General features: G+C 36.6%; 1 protein-coding gene across 4 annotated transcripts in view; it reads left to right on the top strand.

Annotated features, from left to right (window-relative positions):
- The window catches only part of NIPBL (Nipped-B homolog (Drosophila)), a 138,683-nt gene that overhangs the window by 88,722 nt on the left and 24,632 nt on the right, over positions 1-25,329 (top strand). For all 4 annotated transcript variants that reach the window (XM_006761751.2, XM_015562638.1, XM_006761747.2 and 1 more), the window contains 12 exons: positions 3,992-4,100; positions 5,587-5,723; positions 8,502-8,642; positions 8,748-8,841; positions 9,253-9,407; positions 10,156-10,246; positions 13,247-13,420; positions 13,822-14,012; positions 16,399-16,506; positions 17,843-18,043; positions 21,644-21,790; positions 23,516-23,790. In XM_006761751.2, the coding sequence (XP_006761814.1) occupies positions 3,992-4,100; positions 5,587-5,723; positions 8,502-8,642; positions 8,748-8,841; positions 9,253-9,407; positions 10,156-10,246; positions 13,247-13,420; positions 13,822-14,012; positions 16,399-16,506; positions 17,843-18,043; positions 21,644-21,790; positions 23,516-23,790 (1,823 nt within the window). The remainder of the gene's footprint in view (positions 1-3,991; positions 4,101-5,586; positions 5,724-8,501; positions 8,643-8,747; positions 8,842-9,252; positions 9,408-10,155; positions 10,247-13,246; positions 13,421-13,821; positions 14,013-16,398; positions 16,507-17,842; positions 18,044-21,643; positions 21,791-23,515; positions 23,791-25,329) is intronic.

Below are 25,329 nucleotides of genomic sequence, written 5' to 3'. Positions count from 1 at the left end.
AGTTATGAAATTTTTATGAAGGCGTTTCTTACATACTGGTATATTGGCTGGACCACAAAAATATTCATTGTGGGTCACATGCAGCCTGCGGGCGCCATTTTGGCGTGATTGCTTTAGACAGAAGAGTACATACATTGCAGGGGGCCAGGGATTGGCTTGGAAGAAATATGGAAGAACTTTTGGGGTAATGGTAGTAGTCTGTCAGTGGTTCTAACAGTTATCAAGATTACCTGTGATTTGTCAGAAATGCAAGTGCTAAGGCGCTTTACCCCAGGCTTCAGAAGACGAGGCTCATCATTGCATAAACAGCTTCTCCAGATGGTTCTGATAAGCTAAAGATGGAGAACTGTTCTGTATCTTTGTTGGAGTTTGAATTATAATGCTGAATGCATGTAATAAAATTCGACAAATGTATACTGAAGATTTATACATTTCATGTAAATTTTATCTCAGAAGAAAAGGGGGGCATACTGATACCTATGATTTACTTTTAAATACATCCAAAGCAAGGTGTGTATATACATATTCATAAGCATACATATTTACATACTCATGGTTTAGCATCAGTGTGTATGTGTGGTTTAACATTAAAGAGTAAATATTTCAGTAATCATTTCAGAGGACACAGGACATTTCAAAATAAAATGTAATACCCTTGAATGATAACTTCTAACAAACTAAGAATAAAATAAAATCTGACAGAATAAACTGCCAAACCTAAAATGAAAGTTATGCTAAATGGGAGAATGTTAAAAGATCTCATCAAAATCAAGTACAAAAAATATTCATCAAACATGTCAAGGTGATTGTAAAATGTGTTTGGAAAAGTAAAGAACTGCTAGTAAATAATAATTGTTGCCTCTGAAAAATACACAAATAGTGATTTGCCTTACCATACATCGGGACTAATTTTAAAAAATATAGTACTTAAGATATTATGATACTAAAGAAGATCTAACACGTATCCTTCTCAAACTATTGCAAAAAATTCTAGAGTAGGGAAGACTCCCAAGGTTATTTTAAGATTGTATGGTTCTAAATAGACCAATGGAACAAGATAAAGAGCCTAGTAATAACCCTCCACATATATAGGTTATAATTACTGTAAAACAGAAGTGGCACTGCAGTTAATGTGGAAAGGATTTTCAGTAAATGGGCTGTGACCACTGGCTTTCTATAAGGAATTTTTTTAAATAGATTCCTACTTCAACTCAACAATCAATGCAATATAGATTAAAGGAAATCTTTTAAAACATGTAAGAAAATAGTATGTGAATACATTTTTGAAATTTTGGGGGGAAAGATTTCTTAAATAAGTCACAAAAGCCATTAACCTTAAAAAGAGGTTGATAAACTTTACAACCTTAATATGAAGAACATTTAGGAATCAAAAGACCTCTTAAAGAAAGTAAAAACAAGTCACCAACCGAGAAAAGATACTTGACATATATGTAACTGAGAAACTGTTATTATTAAGAAGATATAACGGATTCCTCACCTACAAACCAATATAAGGCAAGAGTTCTGGCAGAAAAAGGACATGACTCAAAAGTCATGACTAGGCATTTTATAGAGGAAATAGCACATATGGCCTTTATGGTGTTCAACCTTATTAGTAATTCAGGGAATAACAAATCTAGACCACATTTTACACCCACTTGATTGGTAAAAATTGAGAAGTCAGGTGGTAAATTTTGGAGAAGAAATTAATTAAATATCTTTTTTTAAATATATTTTATTGATTTTTTTTTTTTTACAGAGAGGAAGGAAGAGGGATAGAGAGTTAGAAACATCAATGAGAGAAACATTGATCAGCTGCCTCCTGCACACTCCCTATTGGGAATGTGCCTGCAACCAAGGTACATGCCCTTGACCGGAATCGAACCTGGGACCCTTGAGTCCGCAGGCTCAGGCTCTATCCACTGAGCCAAACCGGTTAGGGCAATTAAATATCTCTCAAACATTGCTACTAATTGAGAAAATATTACAACCAATTTTTTAAAACGGCATTATTTCATAAAGTTGAGCATTCATGTGTCCTATGATCCAGCAATTTCGCTGTGAGGTACATATAGCCAATAGAATCGTGCATATGTGCACCTGAAGACAAATGAGAGAGTGTTCATTATACCACTAAAATTGTAGTTATCCTATCTTCAAAAGAATGGATAAATGAATGGCAGTATAGACACACAATGGCTTGTTATGTAGTGGTGAAAACAAATAACAGTTACATGCAACAGCCTGGATGACAGTTAGTGGCATAATGTTGAATGAAAAAGGCAAAAAGATATAGACAACTACATCCCGTATACATTTTACAAAGTTGAAAAATCAGGCACGATTATAAGTAGTATACAGCTTAGATAATTTTTTAAAGCAAAGAAATGATCAAATTCCTCATAGTGATTACCTTGAAAGTGAAAAAGGAAGATACCATAATGGAAGGAGCACATTGGGAAATATAAATTATTGGAACTATTCTTATTCTTGAGTTGAGTTCACAGTGAATTGTCGTAAATAAATTAAAACGGCACCTATAGTATTGATGGTGTGTCATAAACCAACATTATGATTAGTACTTTTGTGCATACTTCATGTCTTGGAGAAGAAAGAGCAAAAACAGGGGTGAGGGAATCGTTTTCTATTCCTGCCTGAAAAAGACCAGGCCAGCATGTGATTTTTTTTTTAATATATTTTATTGATTTTTCACAGAGAGGAAGGGAGAGAGATAGAGAGTTAGAAACATCGATCAGCTGCCTCTTGCACACTCCCCACTGGGGATGTGCCCGCAACCAAGATACATGCCCTTGACCGAAATCCAACCTGGGACCCTTGAGTCTGCAGGCCGATGCTCTATCCGCTGAGCCAAACCGGTCAGGGCCAGCATGTGATTTTAATCGCTGCTTAAGGAATTAAGTTATGGAGTAGGACAAAGAGATTTTGCTGTTCAGAATTGAAACTGGGTAAATTGAAGTCTTCTGCTTTGATTTATTTAAGTTTGAGGTAGGGGCAGTGTATGTGTTGTTATTCTGATTGCTATTAGTTGATTTAATCATCCATGCATCTTGCAGTGAAAGTGTAAATGTATGCATTCCAGTACCAGCCAGGTTTTTTTAAGTTTAAATTAATGTGAAATTTTATTTAACTCCTCAGTTATACTAGCCACATATCAAGAGTTAAGTATATGCATGTGGCTCAGGGCAACCATATTGGACAGATATAGAACATTTCCATCATTGCAGAAACTTATATTGGACAGCATTGGAATTCTTCACAGAAATCAAATACACATTTCAACTTATTTAATAACCCCAGAGTTGTATTAGCTAATCACTAAACAAAATAGATAAGCCTCAGATGACTTTATCATTGCATTGAGCTATGATTATGAAAGACTGAATGGGATGGGGTTTTTGGGGGGGTGTTTTTAGTGGGGTTGGTTATAGGCCGATGCCTGATCTCTTCCTTATCTCGTTCATAACACTTTTCTAACATTGTTTATTAATAATTTGGCAAAGGATAACACAGAAGAAATCTAGACTTATGTTTTATAATTCCAAGATTTAAGGTGCAATTCAGATATAGTTACAATTATATAAATGATGTAATTAACACATTATATAATTTTTGAGACATTAAAGGACTTGGAATAATGAGGAATGGAATTCTTTAAAATAATTCAACTAGCATTGAGTGGTACTCTTAAAAGAAGGTCACCTTTCTAATTTCTCTCATATCCTACCTCAGGTCCCACATACAGCAATTTAAATACTTCATACTAAAATTGTTTGAAAGTATTTATAAATTACTGGTTTATAACTTATTTTTTAAACATTTGTTTTATATTTTTGTTTATTTTCATTTTCAGTATTAAATTGTTAATAACAAATTGAAAAGCTTATTATGGACACATTAAATGCGTTTTTATTATTATTGCCTAATGAATAATTATACTGGGATCTTTTTTTTTATATATATACATATATAGTTGTTGAAGTCCGAAGAGGATTCCTCATATAAACCTGTGAAGAAAGCTTGTACTCAACTTGTTGATAACCTAGTTGAGCACATTCTTAAATATGAGGAATCTCTAGCTGGTAAGACATTTTATATATTGGTCATTAAGTTGATTTTATAAGATATTTTAAAATACTTTGGGCATATTTCTCATTTTTGCCTCTGGCTCTGCTTAGCCTAATACTGAACTACTTTACTCTTGAATGAAATCTGTTTTTTGTTTGATGTTGCAGCCTTGATTATATTGTTAAGGTTGACTAAGATTATCTAGAGCAATAAAGCATGGGCCTCGTCTCTCACATATCTTTTGGTAGCATATCATTTTAGATGTTATATTAAACAGGAATAAAAAATCCAGGGGCTAATACATACTTAGCTAATTGAACTCATTCAAAAGCTGTTTGATATATTTTTAATCCTATAAAATTTTCTCTCAAAATGAAATTGGTTTAATTATTATAAAAATGTTTTTAAATGATTTGTAGTATATTCCTAATATTAATTTTAATTGTTATATAAAAATGTGCTTAATCTTGCTTGAGCTAGTAAGCTATTAATATCTTTAATTTAAATTTTTTCTTAAATATTAGTGTTATATTATTTAGAAAATTAATCAGTGGCAAGTCTAAAATTATTAATCAAATATAAATAATTATATGAAAACTATAAAAGTCAGATTTGCTATCTATTGCTTAAAGCACACAAGACTAACATGACTTATATCACCTGATGTACATTAATGAGGAACAATATTGGGGGTCATTCTCCAATATGGTGGCCAGTTGCCTCTTACAGAGGTACATTTATGGCACCTACGGAAACTTGATACCCTTTATATTTTTATGCAGTATTTTTTCTTTAATGTGTTTTTTTTTCTTCATTTTCCATGTGTACCTTTTTTTTCTTCTTTTCTTTTTGTTCTGTTTTCTCTATCCTAGATTTGAAGGGTGATACTGTTGTCTCTTGATATTAAAAAGTTGCTAATCTCCTCTAAAAACTAATTTGCCATTCAAGAACCATTCTAACTAGCATCATTTTCCTCTCGCCTGAATAGCGTTTTGTTTTCCTTTTTAATGTAGCACTGGTCCAACTTCTTAATTTCTCACTCCCATCTTTTAACATTCTTCTACTACAGCTTCATTGTTCCCCCAGTAGTATCTTTAAACACAGTATCACCTCAGCTAAATTGGTTTTGTCTCCCTTTGCTAACTTTCTTTCCCATATTGACTTTTATCCATTTTTAGATATAACCAACATCCTGTCTCTTCCCAAAAGCCCATCTCTAAACTTCCGAACTTCTATACTGTTTTTTAACTTAAATCCTCCTCCCCTCAGGGAAAACATTTGCCTTCTATAGTGCAGCCTCTTTGTCCTTTATTCTTAATATATGTAATTTATATATTAAAGATAAAAATGAAGTGCAGGAAGTCTAGTATCATAAGAAACTTTAATGAGTTATATTAAGAATCTATTTAGAGGATAATATTGAGTAATTTAAATAATAGTCTGTATAATTTTCACTGCCTTGTCATATTTTAGTGTCTTATTTCTTGTTCGTTTTCTCAGACTCTGACAATAAAGGTGTGAACTCTGGAAGATTGGTGGCTTGCATAACCACTTTGTTCTTATTCAGCAAAATAAGACCCCAGCTCATGGTTAAACATGCCATGACGATGCAGCCCTACCTCACCACTAAATGCAGTGTAAGTATGGAGCTTCCTAGTTTTCTCTTCATAGAAACCATGTACTAAATATTTTAACTTCGGCATTCAGTGTTATTCATATTTTCACTGACAAATGACAGTTATTTTCAGTGACAGGTCAACTGTGTTATGTACTCAAATTTTTGTTCTAATATTTATAGCAAGCTATCTACAAACATTTTTCTGATGTATTAAGTTCAGGCACCATTTCTCATTAAGCCAAACACTCTATATATGCTTAATAAATGTTGTAACTATTATTAAGATCGCAAAGCTAAATGAGGTAGAGTTCTATCATTGAGAAACTTAATGTCTTTTGGATTCTGAGTTTGCTTTTAATTTGTCATTTTTAGTATGTTTTATTTTAAACATTTATTTTTACAATACACCAATATGTTGAATATGGAAATTTAGTATGTCACAGATGTTAGGCTGTTATTTTAAGTTAATATTACACATACTAAGTTTTCCTAGAATCAAATGTGAAAATTTAAGTAAAAGAATCCAGCAATTTATATGGTAACATGGTGAGTTAAGTGGCTTATTACAAACACTAAATTTTAAAATACTTTGAAAACTTTATAATATCGTTTTTCTGTTTTCTCAGTTTTCCTAAGAAACTAATTTTAACAATTTTATCTACTAAATTTGTTTTGCTGCTGTAGTCAGATTTTTGTGTGCTGTAAATTAATAAGTTCTAAATGAAAATCTTAGGATGTCCTGAGAAATGTTAAGAATTGAGGAAAGCCCTAACCCAGTGGTTCTCAACCTTCCGAATGCCACAACCCTTTAATACAGTTCCTCATGTTGTGGTGACCCCCAATTTCATTGTGACAAATTGAACATAATTAAAGCATAGTGATTAATCACAAAAACAATATGTAATTATATATGTGTTTTCCGACGGTCTTAGGCGACCCCTGGGCACATCCCCAGTAGGGGATGTGCAGGAGGCAGCTGATAGATTTTTTTCTTTCATCGATGTTTCTAACTATCCCTCCTCTTTCCTCTCTATAAAAAATCAATAAGATATATATTTTTTAAAAGAATTGAGAAAAGTAGCAGAAGATAAGTATGTAAACTCAACATATTATACTTGCCAGACCCTACTTCTATTTTTAGAGCTTGTATTACATCCAGAAATAAATGATTATGTAATCTTATGGCTGATAATAATAGGTAATATTTACTGAGCTTAATGCCAAGCACTGTGAAGAATTTTACGTACATTCTCTCATTTACTTTGTGAGGTCGATACCATTCTTGTCTGTTTTACAGATAAGGAAACGAAAGCTTAGAGAATATAAATATCTTGCCCAATATTGCACAGTCAACCAGTCCCAGTCTGTTTGCCTCTAGAATCTGGACTGTAATGTAATTTGCATAAATAGTACTCATTTGCAACAACATTTTTTGGAAAGTAGGGTTACTTCAAAAACATTTTGTATAATTTTTTATATTTACGCAAATACAGAGTTTTGCATAAAGACAGTATTCCCCTCATTTGCACAAAATCCTTCTAAGACCCCCAGTGGATGTCTGAAACTGCAGCTAGTCCCAAACCTTACGTGTACTGTGTTCTTTCTTGTACATGCATTCCCTCTCACTTAAAGAAAGCACTGTATGGCTTTTCTTTGGCACATCTCAGTTGCCAGCATCGCTCCTCCTGTACTTGAGGCCATTATGCAGTCAGATGCTCTACCACTGAGCTATACCCCCACTGAAGGCCATTATGAAGTAAAATAAGGGTTACTTGAACACAAGCACTTCGATCCTGGGAAAGTCAGTCTGATAAGTCAAGATGGCTACTAAGTGACTAACAGGCAGGGAATGTAAATATCATGAATATGCTGGACAAAGGAATGATTCATGTCCTGGGCAGGATGGAATGGGACAGCACAAGGTTTTATCACACTACTTAGAATGGCGTGCTATTTAAAACTTATGTATTGTTTATTTCTGGAATTTTCCATTTAATAATTTTCAGTTGTAGTTGACCCCAGGTCACTGAAACCATGGAAGGGGAACCATAGATAAGGGAGACTACTGTAAGCCTACCTTACATATGATAAATGCTTTTTTTTATTTTTTTTGTGTGGTCTTTTTTTACATTAAATCCAAGATTTTATTGTTCTTATGCTTTTGTTGATAAATTAAGGATCCAGTCATAAAAAGGATAACACAGGCTTCTCAACCTCAACACTATTGACATTTAGGGCTGGGTTATTTTTTGTTGTCAAGAACTGTTCTGACCATTGTAGGATATTTGACAAGCATCTCCTAGCCACTGGATTCCAGTAGTGCCCCCCTATACCCTTTTTGTGATAACCAAAAATGTCTCCAGATATTGTCAAATATTCCTTGGGAGACAAACTCACCCCGAGTTGAGAAACTATTTGGTTAATATACCCCATTTTGAAAAATACTAATATTAAAACCTGTATCAATCTAGTAAAATTATCTGTTAATATTTAAATACTTTTATTCAGAATTGTCTTGTATTAAATTTTAGGGGTAAAAACAATAACTGTGACATTATGATTAAGTGACCCAAAGATCACATGGTTAGTTAGTGGCATAGCTAGAATCCAGGATCCTAAAACTGAGACTCTTCCCTTCATGCTTTAAAAAAGCTCTTTTCTAAATGGGTTGTGTTGTGTTGTTGTTTTTTTAACAAATTTTATATATTTAATACTTCAACCTCCAAGTAGATAGAACTGTATATAGTTTCTTTTTAGATTTTTTTATACTCATAAAGTACTAATTTTATCCTTTTAGACACAAAATGATTTCATGGTTATCTGCAATGTTGCAAAAATCCTAGAACTGGTGGTACCACTGATGGAGCATCCAAGTGAAACTTTCCTTGCCACTATTGAAGAAGATCTAATGAAGCTGATCATCAAATATGGCATGACTGTAAGCATCTATTGATTATTACGCAGTTCGCAAATAACTTAATCTTTTGTTTTTACCTTTGTCTTTAACTTTTGTCTAAATAGCAATCTTTTCTGTATCTTTTAGGTAGTGCAACATTGTGTGAGCTGTCTTGGGGCTGTTGTAAATAAAGTGACACAAAATTTTAAATTTGTATGGGCCTGTTTCAATAGATACTATGGTAAGTTCAATGTCTGGACTTCAAAATTATTCTGCTAGATTCTGCAGTGTCCTCCTTTTTAATGCATCTGATTAAGGGTAGTATTTAGGGAATTGTAGCAGGTGTGATATTAGAAATGGTATTTTGTAGTATCTTTTGTATTCTCTTAATAACCCAATAAGATTACATAAGAAATGTATCTCCTCTAAGTAAATGTTGGCAAGTTTTCTTCCCAGTATGTAAAATAAAATTTAAATATTTTTTCTTACATTAATTCTCTTAGACTCTAAGGAGTGTCCTCATAATTCTAGACATATTTAATACTTAAAGTATTAGTAAAATTCTGTTGTGATTTATTAGTAATAATCATTTGAACATAATAATTTAAGAAATAAGGGTTTGTTATAAATGAATATTACTTAACTTTATCAGGTGCCATTTCAAAATTAAAAATTCAGCACCAAGAGGATCCAAATAACACTTCACTTCTATCAAACAAACCAGCACTTCTTAGATCCCTTTTCACTGTTGGAGCACTATGTCGGCATTTTGATTTTGATCTGGAAGATTTTAAGGGCAACAGTAAGGTAAAGATCTTAATATTAATTACTTAGTATGTTGTAATAAAAAAGAACTGTGTAACCCTGTCAACGGAAAATGACTAAAATGACCCAGGATGAAGGCAGCATTAGTCTGATTTAATGAGCACTCTGGACAGTGCTACTCAAAATATGGTCCTCAGATTGCTGATCTATGAACTGTTTATTACTGGTCTGTGATAAGATAAGTAAGCACAGCTTATATCAGCTTTATAAGAGTAGGTGCACTGCCCTAACCGGTTTGGCTCAGTGGATAGAGCATTGGCCTGTAAACTGAAGGGTCCCAGGTTCAATTCGGGTCAAGGGCATGTACCTTGGTTGCGGGCACATCCCCAGTGGGAGGTGTATAGGAGGCAGCTGATTAATGTTTGTCTTTCATCGATGTTTCTAACTCTCTATCCCTCTCCCTTCCTCTCTGTAAAAAATCAATAAAATACATTTTTTTAAAAAAGAGAGTAGGTGCACTGTTTAGGTCAGCAGCTGACTTTAGTTTTTTCACTTTCTCAGTGCGTGAATAGTACATTATTTACATTCTGGCACAAGTCTCTTTGTCACAGATCTTTATTTTGAATGTCACTATTCTAAAATTTATTGATTTACAAACTTATTGGTGACTTATTCTTTAGTCAAGTTTGCATGTGGACATTCTCATTGCTTGTTATTAGGTATTTTTTTCCTTTATAGTTAAAAACTGACCTAAATTACCCTTCTTTATAATACTGATTTTTCCCCTTAGGTTAACATAAAGGATAAAGTACTTGAACTATTGATGTATTTTACAAAACATTCAGATGAAGAAGTACAAACAAAAGCCATCATCGGTCTAGGTAAGTTAAGTCTGTATTTCATTATAGTTTCAGTTGTTTAAGAGGTTGAACCAGTTTTAAAATATTGTGAGTCTAAACTGTTCATTTATTTATGTATGTTTCTATTCATACAGTAGGGTCTGCTGTATAGAATATAGGAATGGGGGTTAAAACACCTGGATTCCGGCATAGCCAGTTTTGCTCAGTGGATAGAGCGTTGGCCTGCGGACTGAAAGGTCCCAGGTTCGATTCCGGTCAAGGGTATATACCTTGGTTGCAGGCACATCCCCAGTGGGGGGTGTGCAGGAGGCAGCTGATCGATGTTTCTCTCTCATCGATGTTTCTAACTCTCTGTCCCTCTCCCTTCTTCTCTGTAAAAAATCAATAAAATATATTTTTAAAAAAACACCTGGATTCCATTCCTGGCCAGCCAATGACTTCCTGGTGATCTTGAGCAAGTCACATAATTTCTCTGTTAATTAATTTCCTCATTAATAAAATAGAGATGACAGTACTGTCTTCTTCCCCTACTTTATAGGGTTTCATAAGAACATTCATTCAAGCCCAGCCGATGTGTCTCAATGGTTGAGCGTTGACCTATGAAACAGGAGGTCACGGGTCAATTCCTAATCAGGGCACATGCCCAGGTTGTGGGCTCAATCCCCAGTGTGGGGCGTGCAGGAGGCAGCCAATCAATGACTCTCATCATTGATGTTTCTATCTCTCTCTCTTTCTCCCTTCCTCTCTGAAATAAAAATTTTTTTAAATGTATTTTTAAAAAAAGAATATTCATTCAAGCACTTTGATACAGAATGATGATTTAGAAGAATTTTGTGCTATTGCATGTTTTTTAAATTGTTCGGGTTTTTTCTTTTGTTTTGTTTTATAAAGCTTTATTGTTATATTTGCCTGCCATTTCTAGTACAAATAGTGGGCAGTCTACACTGGCTTTTTAAATACAGAAATACTTGAAACAATTTGGATGTATATCTGTCCCATATTATTTTTTTAGGAACATTGATGTAGCAAATGCATGCCTTTGCAGAAGGTTAGGGTTTGTGGCTTATTTGGATGGGTCATGGAATACAGGAGAAATAGGAAAAGACAGCACTAAAGTACCTGAATTGAATGCACTTTAAAACAATACAAGAACAGTTCTCTGTCCAGGTTTTTGGTTTTTATTATTTGTTTTTTGTGCAAATATATGTGAAATTACTTAATAAAGTTAATAATTTACTTTTGAAACTTTCTTTTGGTAGCATTAACAAGGTTTATAATTTAATATGTATGGACAATCATTTATATTAATCTTTTGAACTAAAATAGAGTAATAAAAGAGTCTAAGTTATTCAAATCTCATTAAACATTTACTGATTTCTTTAAATAAATTTAAATTTTGTTGTCATACTTCTCCTTCCCTTTCAGAAATTACATTTAGCAAATATAGTAAAAATTCAGATATCACTTATTAGGAAATTATATTGAGAACTTCAAGCCAAATGTGTACCTTCGAAAATTAAGTCTGGACATAAGCTATATAAAGTGGCAAAACTAATAGTACTACATTTGTTTCAGAGAACAAATAACAGCTAACCCTTGAACAACATGGGGGTTAGGAGCACCCACTCTCACACATTTGAAAATCTATGTTATAACTTTTGACTCCCAAAACACTTAGTTATCCTTTAGTATCTGAGGGACTGGTTCCAGGACTCCACCATATACTAAAATCCAAAGAAGCCCAAGTCGCTTTTAAAAATTGGCAGAGAGCATTGTATACAGTCAGCCCTCCGCATCCACAGATCAAAAATACTGTTATCGACCTGTGGTTAGTTGAATTCACAACGTGAAACCCAGGGATTCAGAGGGCCCACTGTGTATTTATTGCGGGGGTGAGGGGGGGGAAATGTGTGTATAAGTGGACCCACGTAGTTCAAGCTCATGTTATCCAAGGGTCAACTATATGTAAATTTTTTAAATTGATTTTTAGAGAGGAAGGGAGAGATAGAAACATCAATCAGCTGCCTCCTGCATGCCCCTTACTGGGAATGGAGGTGGAGCCTGGAAACAGCCCCCACCCCCGCATGTGCCCTGCCCAGGAAGGAAATCAATGACATCTTGGTGCGCAGGAGGACACTCAACCCACTGAGCAATACTGACCAGGCTGTAAATATTAACTTAAATAAGTAGTACCATCTAAAAAATAGATAGGTGCTTCTAGACCAGTTAATGAAAAAAATCTTGCCTGGGCCATAGTTATCCTGTGTGACCTTGGGCTAGTTATCTGATCACTCTATGCTTTGAATTTAGTTTGTTATTTGGTATCAGTAATACTTGCTGTCATCAAGAATCTTCATTTTATTTCACATAAATTACTATTTTATACAAATAAGCATGGATAATAGTAATTTCCTATATTAACTTGTGGTTATAGAATTCAGCTTTGTGGCTTCATTTAACATTTTTAGCGTTATTTTGAAGTATTCTGTTTCATCAACTGGATATATTTAAATTTGTTTTTAAAATAATGCCAAAATAGTACTTTCTGCTAGGGATCTAAAATATGTTTGTAGACATTACCTCTTAAATCCTGAAAACATCCCTTTGAGGTAGGTGGGTGGTAAATATTATTGTCCCCATTTTACAGATGGAGAATTGAGGCACAGAGAGATTATGTGACACACCCAAGGTCACACTACAAGTCAGTGGTGGAGACAGAAATAGAACCCAAGACTCCTGACTCCTAATCCATTCCCCTAGCCAGTAGACCCTGCTCCCTCCTCAAGGTTTCCTCTTGTGTGAAATACTCCTTTGAAATGCAATTTCTTGTTTTTAATTCATGGGGAAAGAAGTGCCTGCTCTAATACTTCTCTAGGTAAGGCCACCAGCATATTCTTCCAGTCATTTTAAGTTTTAAGTTTTGAAATAAGGAGTTTTTTATGTAATTTATCAACATTGTCACTAAATATTATGTTTAATTTTACTATGACTATAACAAAATATTTTTTCTCATTTCTTTAGGATTTGCCTTCATTCAGCATCCAAGTCTAATGTTTGAGCAAGAGGTGAAAAATCTATATAATAATATCTTATCTGATAAGAACTCCTCAGTAAATTTAAAAATACAAGTGTTAAAAAACCTCCAGACCTACCTACAAGAAGAGGACACACGAATGCAGCAGGCAGATAGAGACTGTAAGTGAAAATATATTTTTTAATGTCGCAGCGTGGCTACAGTTAAAATACTCTGACTCATTTTTAATCCAGGTATCAAAATTTCCTTATCTATTAGATGAAGGAATTCAGTTCAGAAGGCGTCCTTAAGTCCATAGCTAGGCTTAAGGGTATTCATAAACTCCCTAAAATTACACAATTTAATATAGGTGTAGACATTAACATTTTGAGGGAGGAGAGCGACTGTAGTTCTCAAAGGGACCTCTAACAGAGACCCTCCCCCCCCCAAAAAAAAAAAAAATGACGAGCTATTGAGCCCGAGCACTAGCTCTAACATTTGGTACTTTTGGTTGTGGTATGCTTTGGTATATTTAAGAAAAGGTTAGTGTACATGTTCTTAATATCTTTACTTCCTTTTGTAGGGAAGAAAGTTGCAAAACAGGAAGATTTAAAAGAAATGGGTGACGTTTCCTCAGGGATGAGTAGTTCCATCATGCAGCTTTACCTCAAACAGGTGCTTGAGGCGTTTTTTCACACCCAATCCAGTGTACGCCACTTTGCCCTAAATGTCATTGCATTGACTCTAAACCAAGGTCTTATTCATCCAGTTCAGGTAAGTGTGTTTTACAAAGCAGAACTTATTAAAAGAGCCAGATTTGTTGTCATTTGATGACATTGTGATGAGATAATAAGTAGTTCTTTATTCCTCTTAGTTGTTAATTTGGGGTTGGGTTTGGGTTTTTTTGTTTGTTTTTTTGTTTTTTGGTCCTAAACTCTTGATTCCAAGTTTTAGTCCATTTCTTAGGTTGTCATTATTGCAAATACTCATATATTTATAATGTCTCTATTAAACAAACTTCTAATTTATATTGGCAGAACATGTACTCAGAATGATTTTCTAAGTAGGGATGTTTGATATGTTTTAATTCAAGTTGACTGATCCCAAAGAACCAACAGCATGTAATGCCAAGAGAGTTTACTAGGATAAGAGCATAATCTGTTACACTAGGGTGGATTTTTGTCCACAGAAAAGTACATCATGTAATCCGAGCTCAGTTCCTTCATCTGCAAATTAGAGGTAACATCATCTACCCACACCTCAAAGCATTGATGTGAGGACTAAATGATATAATGAAGACATATTAGTATTACTAAGGATGGGCAGCTCAGTGGATAGAGTGTCAGCCTGCGGACTGAAGGGTCCCGGGTTCGATTCCGATCAAGGGCATGTACCTGGGTTGCGGGCACATCCCCAGTGGGAGATGTGCAGGAGGCAGCTGATCGATGTCTCTCTCTCATCGATGTTTCTGACTCTCTATCTCTCTCCCTTCCTCTCTGTAAAAAATCAATAAAATATATTTTAAAAAAATAATATTCTATAATGGACTTTATTTCTCATTGATTTGGGATTTAATTCATGATCACTCATTTTAGTTAGTGTCATTTCTACTTAAAGTTGGTTTTTTGTTTATTTATTGTTTTTCTATCCTCCTCACTACTATCTGATTCATATTCACCTAACCTTCTAATGGTGTTTCTTTTTTTTTTTCAATTGGTTTCAGAGAGGGAGAGAGAGAAACATCAATGACGAGAAAGAGAATCATTGATCAGCTACCTCCTGCATGCCCCACACTGGGCATTGAGCCCACAACCCTGGCATGTGCTCTAACAGAGAATCAGACTGTGATCTCCTGGTTCATAGGTTGACGCTCATCCACTGAGCCACATCAGCAAGGCAGAAGTGGTGTTTCTTGACTTTAGAAATATAATAAATTTGGCTGTTAGCAAAATACTACCTATCCTAATCATTGAAGCCATATCTAAAATTCAACTTTGTGGAAAAACATTTATGTTTTCCCAGTTTTAACTAAAAGACAATAATTTTTGCCCTATTTTTTCTTTACATAGTAAATGCAGTCAAGCCTGACAAATTATTGGATTACATATTTATAGTATACTAGAGGCCCGGTGCACGAAAATCACAGTCCAGGAGCCCTCGGGGGATGTCCAACTGCCACAGAGGCGGGAGAGGCTCCCACCACCGCCACTGAGCTCGCCAGCCATGAGCCCGACTTCTGGCTGAACAGCACTTGCCCTGTGGGAGCTCACTGACCACCAGGGGGCAGCTCCTGCATTGAACATCTGCCCCCTGGTGGTCAGTGCACGTCATAATGACCAGTCGTTTCGCCATTTGGTCAATTTGCATATTAGCCTTTTATTATATAGGAAGGATATCATAGTCTTAATTGGATATTAGTGTTGGGGTAGGGGGTTTTATGTTTAAAGCAACTTAAATTCACACTGAAATTGTGTAAATTTCACCACATCAGTATTTTTGCTTATGCTCCAGTGCTTTTTTGCTCTAAGCTAAATTTAAGGAAGAATAATCATTTTTAAAAGAACGCTAAAGCCCTAGCCGGCTTGGCTCAGTAGATAGAGCATCCGCCTGCGGACTGAAGGGTCTCAGGTTCAATTCTGGCCAAGGGCACATGCCTGGGTTGCGGGCTTGATCCCCAGTAGGAGGTATGCAGGAGGCAGCTGATCAATGATTCTCTCTCATCATTGATCTTTCTATCTCTCTCTCCTTCTCCCTTCATCTCTGAAATCAATAAATAAATATTTAAAAAAAAAAAAGAACGCTAAAGCGCTGGCTGGTTTGGCTCAGTGGATAGAGCGGCAGCCTGCGGACTGAGGGGTCCCAGGTTCGATTCTGGTCATGGGCACATGCTGGCTTGATCCCCAGTAGGGGGCGTGCAGGAGGCCCGCAATCAGGGGTTTTCTCTCATCATTGATGTTTCTCTCTCTCCCTCTCCCTTGCTCTCTGAAATCAATAAAAATACATATTTAAAAAAATAAAAGAACACTAAAACATGCCATTTAAGGGCCTATAAAACTAAATTCATATATGCAGGATATGCATCGAGTTTTAACATATGTAAAGATACATATAGAGCTTTAGTTACTGTGATATCTTATAAATCCTGTATTTTTATTTCCAGTGTGTACCATATTTAATTGCTATGGGCACAGACCCAGAACCTGCTATGCGGAACAAGGCTGATCAGCAGCTTGTGGAAATAGACAAAAAATATGCTGGATTCATTCATGTATGTATTTTTAAATTATATAACCTAAATTTAAACATCTTTCTTTAGTAAATCATTTATTTGGTGACTGTCCTGCCCATATGCTTATTAGAATAAAATATTTTGCTTAGTACTTACTTAAACATGCAACCAAGTTTGTCCCCCCAAGGCGTTTATTCTGATTTAAAATTAGTTCTTAAGGTTGAGTTAGAGATGATAGTACAATAGGCATGCTGGCATGCATGGGTTCTGGTTCTTATTGTTTGACCTTGAGAGTAATGGTTTTTCTGGGACTTGACTTTTTCTTCTGTAAAACTGGAGGCCCGGTGCACAAAATTCATGCACTGGGGGGTGGGGGTCCCTCAGCCCAGCCTGCCCCCTCTCACAGTCCGGGAGCCCAAGAATGAATGTCCTACTGATGGCCACAGTCTGGCAGCAGAGGCTCGGAACAGGCATCCTGTGTGTGTCTGTGTGTGTGTGTGTGTGTATGTGTGTCTGTCTGCTAGGACCTGCCTCCAGCCACGCTATGTAGGCTCGAAGCAGTTGTCGTGTGTGTGTGTGTGTGTGTGTGTGTGTGTGTGTCTTGTCTGTCTGTCTGCTAGGGCCTGCCCCCAGCCGCGCCACATAGGCTTGTGTGTGCGTGTGTGTGTGTGTGTCCGTGTCCGTGTCCGTGTCCACTGGGGCCTGCCCTCAGCCACACCACATAGGCTCAGAGCTTTTGCCCCGTGTGTGTGTGTCCGCTGGGGGCCTGCCCTCAGCCACACCATGTAGGCTCGGAGCAGTTGCCCTGTGTATGTATATATATGTGTGTGTGTGTCCCCGCTGGAGGCCTGCCTCCAGCCACGTCGGAAGCTTGGAGCAGGCACCTCATACGTGTGTGTGTGTGTGTGTGTGTGTGTGTGTCCACTGGGGACCTGCCCCCAGCCACACCGTGGAGGACCTGGAGCAGGCACCCCTGTGTGTTGATCTCTCAGGCTCCTGGCTGCGCCTATGTGTTGTTCTCTCCCTTGAGCGGCGGCCAGTGCGGGCTGGAAGCTTGGCTTCCTCCATCACCGGGGGCAACCCAAGCCTCCAACTCCATGGCCGCAGCCATCTTTGTTGGGTTAATTTGCATACTCACCCTGATTGGCTGGTATAGCAGAGTGACACCAATTTGCGTGTTTCTCTTTCATTAGTGTAGATGAGGGGATTTCAATGAATGGTATTTAATGTTCTTCCAATGTTGCATTCTATGATCTTACTATTTATATAAAACAAAATCGAATGATGAAGTTAATCTCAGATTACAATGCTCAAAGTATATTTTTAATCTTACTTTTGATTTCCGTGACAAAAATGAGGCTTTTATTGATTTCAGATGAAAGCAGTGGCTGGGATGAAGATGTCTTACCAGGTACAACAGGCAATCAACACATGCCTAAAAGATCCTGTAAGGGGTTTCAGACAAGATGAGTCCTCTAGTGCTTTGTGTTCACACCTTTACTCCATGATCCGTGGGAACCGCCAACACAGACGAGCCTTTCTGATTTCTTTACTCAACCTCTTTGATGACACAGCAGTAAGCACAAAAACTTATTATTTTAGTAAAATAAGTTTTATAAATTTTATTCCTAAAGTAGTCACCAGTTTTAAAATACTACATTTCAGTAAACAATAGTGACTATGTTAAATGTGTGTGTTTTTTAGTCTTCTGTGTTAAATACAAGGTATACAGTCAAAATAGAACAGGAAATTTTGCGTGGGAATAAATACAATGAGGAATAAAGTATAATTGTGTCTTCATAATGAGTGTCTTATAAACTTTGATAGCAGTTCCTTCAAGCATACCTTTAAATATATTTTTATTGATTTCAGAAAGGAAGGGAGAGTGAGATAGAAGCAAATCATTGATCGGCTGTCTCCTGCATGTTGCCTGGGGATCGAGCCCACAACCCAGGCAGGTGCGCTGAATGGGAACTGAACCGTGACCTCATGGTTCATAGATTGACACTCCACCACTGAACTGCATCAGCCAGGGCAAAGCATACCTTTAATAAACTGTGTCACTAAACTATCATTTAGGGGGATAAATTAGATAGATTATGATAGATAGATAGATAGATAGATAGATAGATGAATAAATAAGTGAAATTTTACTTGTTTCTGTCAGATTCTAATGTTAGAATTACCATTCTAGGGTTTTGGCTGTTGAGATTCCCTTCTTGTTCAACTTTACTTCCTTAATGAAGAGCTCACATTTGTGTAAAAATAACTTGACCCTTTAGGCTATTGCACAAGTATCATTGTCCAGAACCGTAAGCCAAGAAAACAGAACATTTTATCCTTTAAACTTACCTCGTACTTTATTCATTCACTATACACAAATATCTATTCACACCTGCTGTCTGGTAGCCATTGTACTAGGACATGAACATAAAGTAGTAAATAGAACAGATATGGTATGTGCCCACATAAAGTTTACAAAATAAATATTACAAACATATATTTCAGAAATAGTTATAATTTAATCACCACCACCATCATATCAGCATTAAGCTTTAATTTTCTGTGGGATATTGTGCTAAGAGTCCAAAATGATATGACAGTGCTCTTGCCAATAAGGGATCTTACTTCCAGTTAGGGAGATAGCACACAAAATAAAGGAAATAGATAATAGTTAAGGTTAGCATATCCTGAGTGGCAGGTGGTTGATGTCAGTAATACTGCTCTATTCCTTTATCTCCTGAACTCCATTCCTGTGTGGTTTCATTGCCTTCTGTGTGCCATTGGCTTCTATTCAGTCACCTTAGCATGTAAAGTGCTAAATTCAGCTCTTATCCTGCAGTGCTTTCTTATTACTACCTCCAACAAAGGATGTCCTAGGAGGAGTAAATTACTGAAGACATAGGGAGATTAGATGCGATGGATTTACTATTTAAGGGAAGGGTAAAAACACGAATAAAGATACAAATATAAGAACATGTGGGAAACAATTAGTAGGTTGTTATTTGGAGCAGGAAGATCATAGTGAGACATGTTTATGGAAGATCTTATAGACAATGAAAGTGACAAAGAGCATTTTAGCATTGTGTTCACATTGGAGGTAATAATCTATTATGGCAACAGTAGGAAAGAAAACAAACATTAGGAAAGAAAAAATCTAAGGTGAGGAACGCAAATTTTTTTTTAGGCACACATGTTTTAACATTGTCTTCACTTTCAAGGTAATGAGTTAAACTGTTCTGATGTTCTGAAAGGAAAGAAACATTGTGAGGGAGGAATAAATAAGACTGAAAAGAATAGTCAAAGGTAACGAATATTTTTGGGCTGAGCATTTGAAAAAATAATAGGATTGTTGCTAAAAGCAATTTGAGAAGGAGTTGGTTTGAGAAGGACATGGAAAAGGAATAGTCAAAGAGCGTGGAGGAAAAACTAAGGAAGGGAAGGTGTCAGGAAGGAAAGGGTGAATAGAAATGTTCATGCTGCTAAGCAGGCCAGGAGAATGTGAAGTAAAAAGATAGGGTGGGCGAGAGGGGCTATTTGGTGGGCAGAAACACTCAAGCAGTGAGGCACGAAAGCATGATTTTAATTAAAGAACAGTAGGGCAGATCTGGAAGGAGCAGCTCACGACTATTCTTTGAAGAAATTTGGTTTTTGAAAGGAATGGGACTTATTTTATGGCCCCAGTTGAAGAATTTCTGAGTTCTTTTTAAAGGTTTATTCAGAGTATTCCTGAACATTTTTCATTTTAGGAGGATAAATATATATAACAACATTAAAACCAATAGGTAAGGTAGGGTTCTATGTCTGCATCTCCCCAGTTTAACATCTAAGTGTTGATACATATTTAAGAAACAAAAATAGAGCAAGAATCTCATGAACACCAATAGCAAGTGTATCCCATCTGTCCTGTGGGATTTTTGTTGTATTATTGAGTTTTCTGCTGTTTGGATGACAGGATAGGGGAGATGGTAGGAGAGAATGTTTTTTATCACTTTTTTTTTAAAGCTGTAAATGTTTTAAAGGAATTTATATGTTAACATGTCTTTCAGTTTATATTCTGTATGATCATGAATGCTGAAAGTCTCTCTTCTTTTTAAAAGCAAACAACTACTAGTAACCATATTTTGTTTCTTTAAGTTGTGCCTACCTCAGTTTCTCTAGTGTGAAACTAGTAGCACCGTCAGAAGGACTCTGATATTCTAAATTACATTTATGAAGGAAACTGTAGGTATTATGAGTACATAAACTGTGTGGAGTTTTTAACCCACATATTAGTACTATAATTACCACTTACTGAGGGCAGAAACTGTGTGTAACTGATCTCCATATGGGTTAAGCTCTTAGAATCATGATAAATAATTATGAATTTATTCATTATATGTAATTTTTGATAATGTGGTACGGATTTATCATGAAAATCCCATATACTCTATCTATATATATAAAAGGCTAAGCGACCGTCTGACTGACCAGTAGGTATAAAGCACACTGACCACCAGGGAGCAGATGCTCAAGGCAAGAGCTGCTGTGCTGTGGTGACTTGGCAGTGGTGTTTCTCGGATGACGCACCCCAGAACCAGAGAGGAAGGAGCCCGATTCCGGAGTGCATCACCTGAGAACCACCCTCTCACAATCCGGGACCCCTTGGGGGATGTCGGATTTCAGCCCAATCCCTGCAGGCCAGGCCAAGGGACCCCACCTGCCGGGGAACCCCCGCTCACCCTGCAGACTCCCATTGAGCTCTGGTGCTGCCCCAGGTCTGGCCAGCTGGGGAAGGACCACAGGAGGTTGACTCCAGGGCATGTCCAGCCAGTCTGGCCGAGTCCCGATCAGCCTGCCGCCTTCTAATTAATTTCCTTTCAATGTGCAGTAATCCGTGCACCAGGGCACTAGTATGAATATCAAGGGAATTCCATTTGGGTGCCCTAAAAAATTTCACCTCTTCCCTTCTTGAAGTACTATGGTATAAGTCATGAACTCTCTTAAAATGGGAATAAGATTATTTTATAAAATCCATTTTCTGTCTCCCCCCCCCCATCCCCGCTCCCCACCACCCTCTTTCTCTGAAACATTAACTGAGATCGAAGTACCATGTAATACTTTTTCTAAAACAGCTTTTTGGATGGATTTCTAGATTATCCACTAAATGTGTACCTTTTCTTTTTTTAATTTACAGAAAACAGAAGTGAATATGCTCTTGTATATAGCAGACAATCTAGCCTGTTTTCCATACCAAACACAGGAAGAGCCATTGTTTATAATGCATCACATAGACATTACACTCTCCGTTTCTGGTAGTAATCTACTGCAGTCATTCAAGGAGGTAAGTTACATACATTGCTATTCTTCGTGTATGTGTCGAAGTGCTGGCATGCTATTTTCACTGTTTTGTTTCTCATTCTTTTTATTCTTTCACAGGTATTTAAAGTCTTTCTAAATGAACTTACTGAAATCTGGGCAGTGCTTGAATTGGGGAGAGGAAGTGGGTTGCCATTTCATTTCTATTAAGAAACACCTAAAACCATCCCATTTCAGATCATTTAGTGGAATATATATACTTACCTGTATAAATGGATTGTTCAGTGATGCCATCCATCCCACTCCTTTATTTCTCTCACTTTAGTGTTTGGTATCTTTTCATATATTCATTTAAACCCCATTGTATAGTACCTTGCTAGTCTATAAATCTGGTAATGCTGTAGATCACAAAAGTACCCTTGAAGAGATAAAGATATAGATAGCTTACAAAGAAACACGGGGCATGTATAATGCTATCGATTTCCTTATCCTTGAACACCAGCATCATAATTAAGGTGGTATCTTGTGTACCTAAAACTTTACTAAGTTTGTTATAAACCTTATACTTCTCTTTCTTGGTTTTTTAAGAGGAAATGTAATTAGCTTAATTATAAAAGCGCCTGTTGTAGCACTGGGCACAGAGTTGATACCCAGTAAATTTTTTATAAATTAATTGAAATATTTTTATGTACCTGATGATAGAAGTAGATCTCATTTTGCAAAATCACATTGCTCAAAATTCAGCCTGGTCAAACTAGTGAATAAGGAAGATTATTTTAATACCTAAGGGTTAGAGCTGTAGAACGTAGGCCCCGCCCTGCTGAAACAGAGTCTTATGTTTTTAACAAAATCCCTAGGTGTTTAATGTGCACATTGAAGTTGGAAAAGTTAATTTCCCAGGAACTTTAACTATTGTGTTATCTTATTTTACTTACTATTGTGCATATCTTATAAGTGTTTCTCCTGTTTGATTTAACAGTTGCATTTTGAATAATTGCTTTGTAATCTAATATTTTCCCCCTCTTAAACCCAGATGACTTTTCTTTTTTTAAAGAGATAACAGTTTCATAAAAGACAAAGAAACCATTTAAGTATTGAAGAAAAATTGTATATTTCTGAAAAGGTTTTTTAAAATATGTTTTTATTGATTTTAGAGAGAGGAAGGGGGAGAGAGAAAAAAAACAACTTTGATGGGCTGCCTCCTGTATGCTCCCTACTGGGGATCAAGCCCTGGGAATGTACCCTGACCAGGATCGAACTGGCAACTTTTTGGTGCATGGAATGATGCTCAACCAACTGAGCCACACTAGCCAGGGCATGGAAAAGTTCTTGAAAGGAAGACTTGAATAAAAGCTGGGGGCGTTTAAGCCTACTGTATTCACCCAGTTAAATTATAATTACTGCTTTTCTTCTATGTTGGTTCACTTATATACCAAATTCATACTTCTATAGCTAATTTATTTCATTACTTTCCTATAAGAAAATTGTTAACCTTTGAATGATATTTTAGAAGTCTTTTTTTGTGGGGGAGTGTTGGAGGAGTGGATTATATATGATTTTATTAAGTCTTGGAACCTAGTATTTCTCCCAAGGGTTACATCTCCAGTCATTATGGAAAGGCAGAAGGTTTCAGTGTATACAATATTAATGTGGGGCTGCCTTTTGAATGCAGGTAATGTGTATTTGTTAGTGGTATTTTGTTTCGTTTTTTAAAAAAACAAACAATAATTTTCTTTTCTTTTTTTTTCAGTCTATGGTAAAAGACAAAAGGAAAGAGAGAAAACCTTCACCTAGTAAGGAAAATGAGTCAAGCGAGAGTGAAGAAGAAGTCTCCAGGCCTCGGAAATCACGGAAACGTGTAGATTCAGATTCAGACTCAGATGCAGAAGATGATATAAATTCGGTGATGAAGTGTTTGCCAGAAAATTCAGCTCCCTTAATTGAGTTTGCAAATGTTTCCCAGGGTATTTTATTGCTTCTCATGTTAAAACAACATTTGAAGAATCTCTGTGGATTTTCTGATAGGTAAGGTTACACATAAGCAGGGAGAGAAAAACTTTGTTCAAATCATAAATTATGAAATCCAGTTTTGATTGCATGTTTATTTTAATATTAAAAATGCCCTTTTTATGACTAGTATTTTGTTGTATAATATACCATAATTTGTTCAATCTATTATCAAATAGGAAAAACAATTACTTGGTAATATGCATATAAATTAAAGCACTTACTTTGTTGATTTCCTTAAAAAGGTCTTTTTAAAAAATTTTTTAAAAATATATATTTTAATTGATTTCAGAGAGGAAGGGAGAGGGAGAGGGAGATAGAAACATCAATGATGAGAGAGAATCATTGATCTGCTGCCTCCTGCATGCCCCCTACTGGGGATCAAGCCGCAACCCAGGCGTGTGCCCTTGGCTGGAATCGAACCCCGGACCCTTCAGTCTGCAGGCTGATGCTCCATCCACTGAGCCAAACCAGCTAGAGCTCCTTAGTCTCTTAAAGGGCACTAATCCCATTCATTGAAGGCTCCATCACCTACCATAGGCCCCACCTCCAGAAGCCACCACATTGGGGATTAGGTTTCAACATGGGTTTAGGGGAAGGGTGACACAAATATTAAGTCTATCATTGTCTTACATTGACCTCTCCCCGCCCGCTCCTACTTCCCAGCAGATGCCCTCACCCCCCTACTCTCTGTGTCCATTGGTTATGTTAGGCTTATAGACATGCATACAAGTCCTTTGGTTGATCTCTTCCCCTTACTCCCACCCTCCCGTACCTTCCCTCAGAACCAAACAATCTTTAATGCACTCTATAAAGTAAGAGAGAGAAAAGTACTATTTATTGTGAATGCCCTGTAATTATATTCACTATTAGTCATTGTAGATATCTCTTTTCTGTCTGTACCCATGGAATTGTGGTCATTTCCCACATTCATTGCAACCTTACATTAGGAATCCCAAAGTCATATGTTCATAGAGGACAGATGATAAAATGAGTTAAGTGGACCTGGAAAAATGTCAGAGGCAAACTGGAGAGAGCATGTTTCATCTAAAGTACTCAGATATTATTCAGATATTCATCAGCTTGTTACTGCTGGGGTCCAACCCCAGCAGGTCCAGGGGTCCCCAAAGGTGTGGACGGAGTCGGCGAAGAAGGAATGACACGGAGACAGCGTTCAGTTGATCAGCAGCCTTGCCAGGATCTCTAGCCACAATCTCCAGCCAAGTTCTGTGTCCATGTTCTCTTGCTAGGTTCTCCAGCCAGGCTCGGTTTAGGTTCTCCAGCCAGGTTCGGTCACCAGGTTCTAGTCAGGTTCTCTTGCCAATTTCTGTAGTCAGGTTCAGTCCAGGATCTTTTGCCATGTTCTGTCTCGAGGTTCTTCTCTAGGTTCTGTGTGTAAGTTCTGTCTCTCGGGTCTGTCTCTCGGTTCTGCCTCTCTAGGTTCTGACTCCTGTTGCCTTGTTACATTTGTATTTATACCAGTTGATTCCAATCCTATCAATCTCTATTCCAAAGGTTAGGGCGTTTCTTATCTCCATTCCAGGGACCCTCCTCCAA

This window comes from Myotis davidii, unplaced genomic scaffold, assembly GCF_000327345.1.
Source record: "Myotis davidii unplaced genomic scaffold, ASM32734v1 scaffold496, whole genome shotgun sequence".
NCBI lineage: Eukaryota > Metazoa > Chordata > Mammalia > Chiroptera > Vespertilionidae > Myotis > Myotis davidii.
This window is presented reverse-complemented; position numbering and strand designations above follow the sequence as displayed.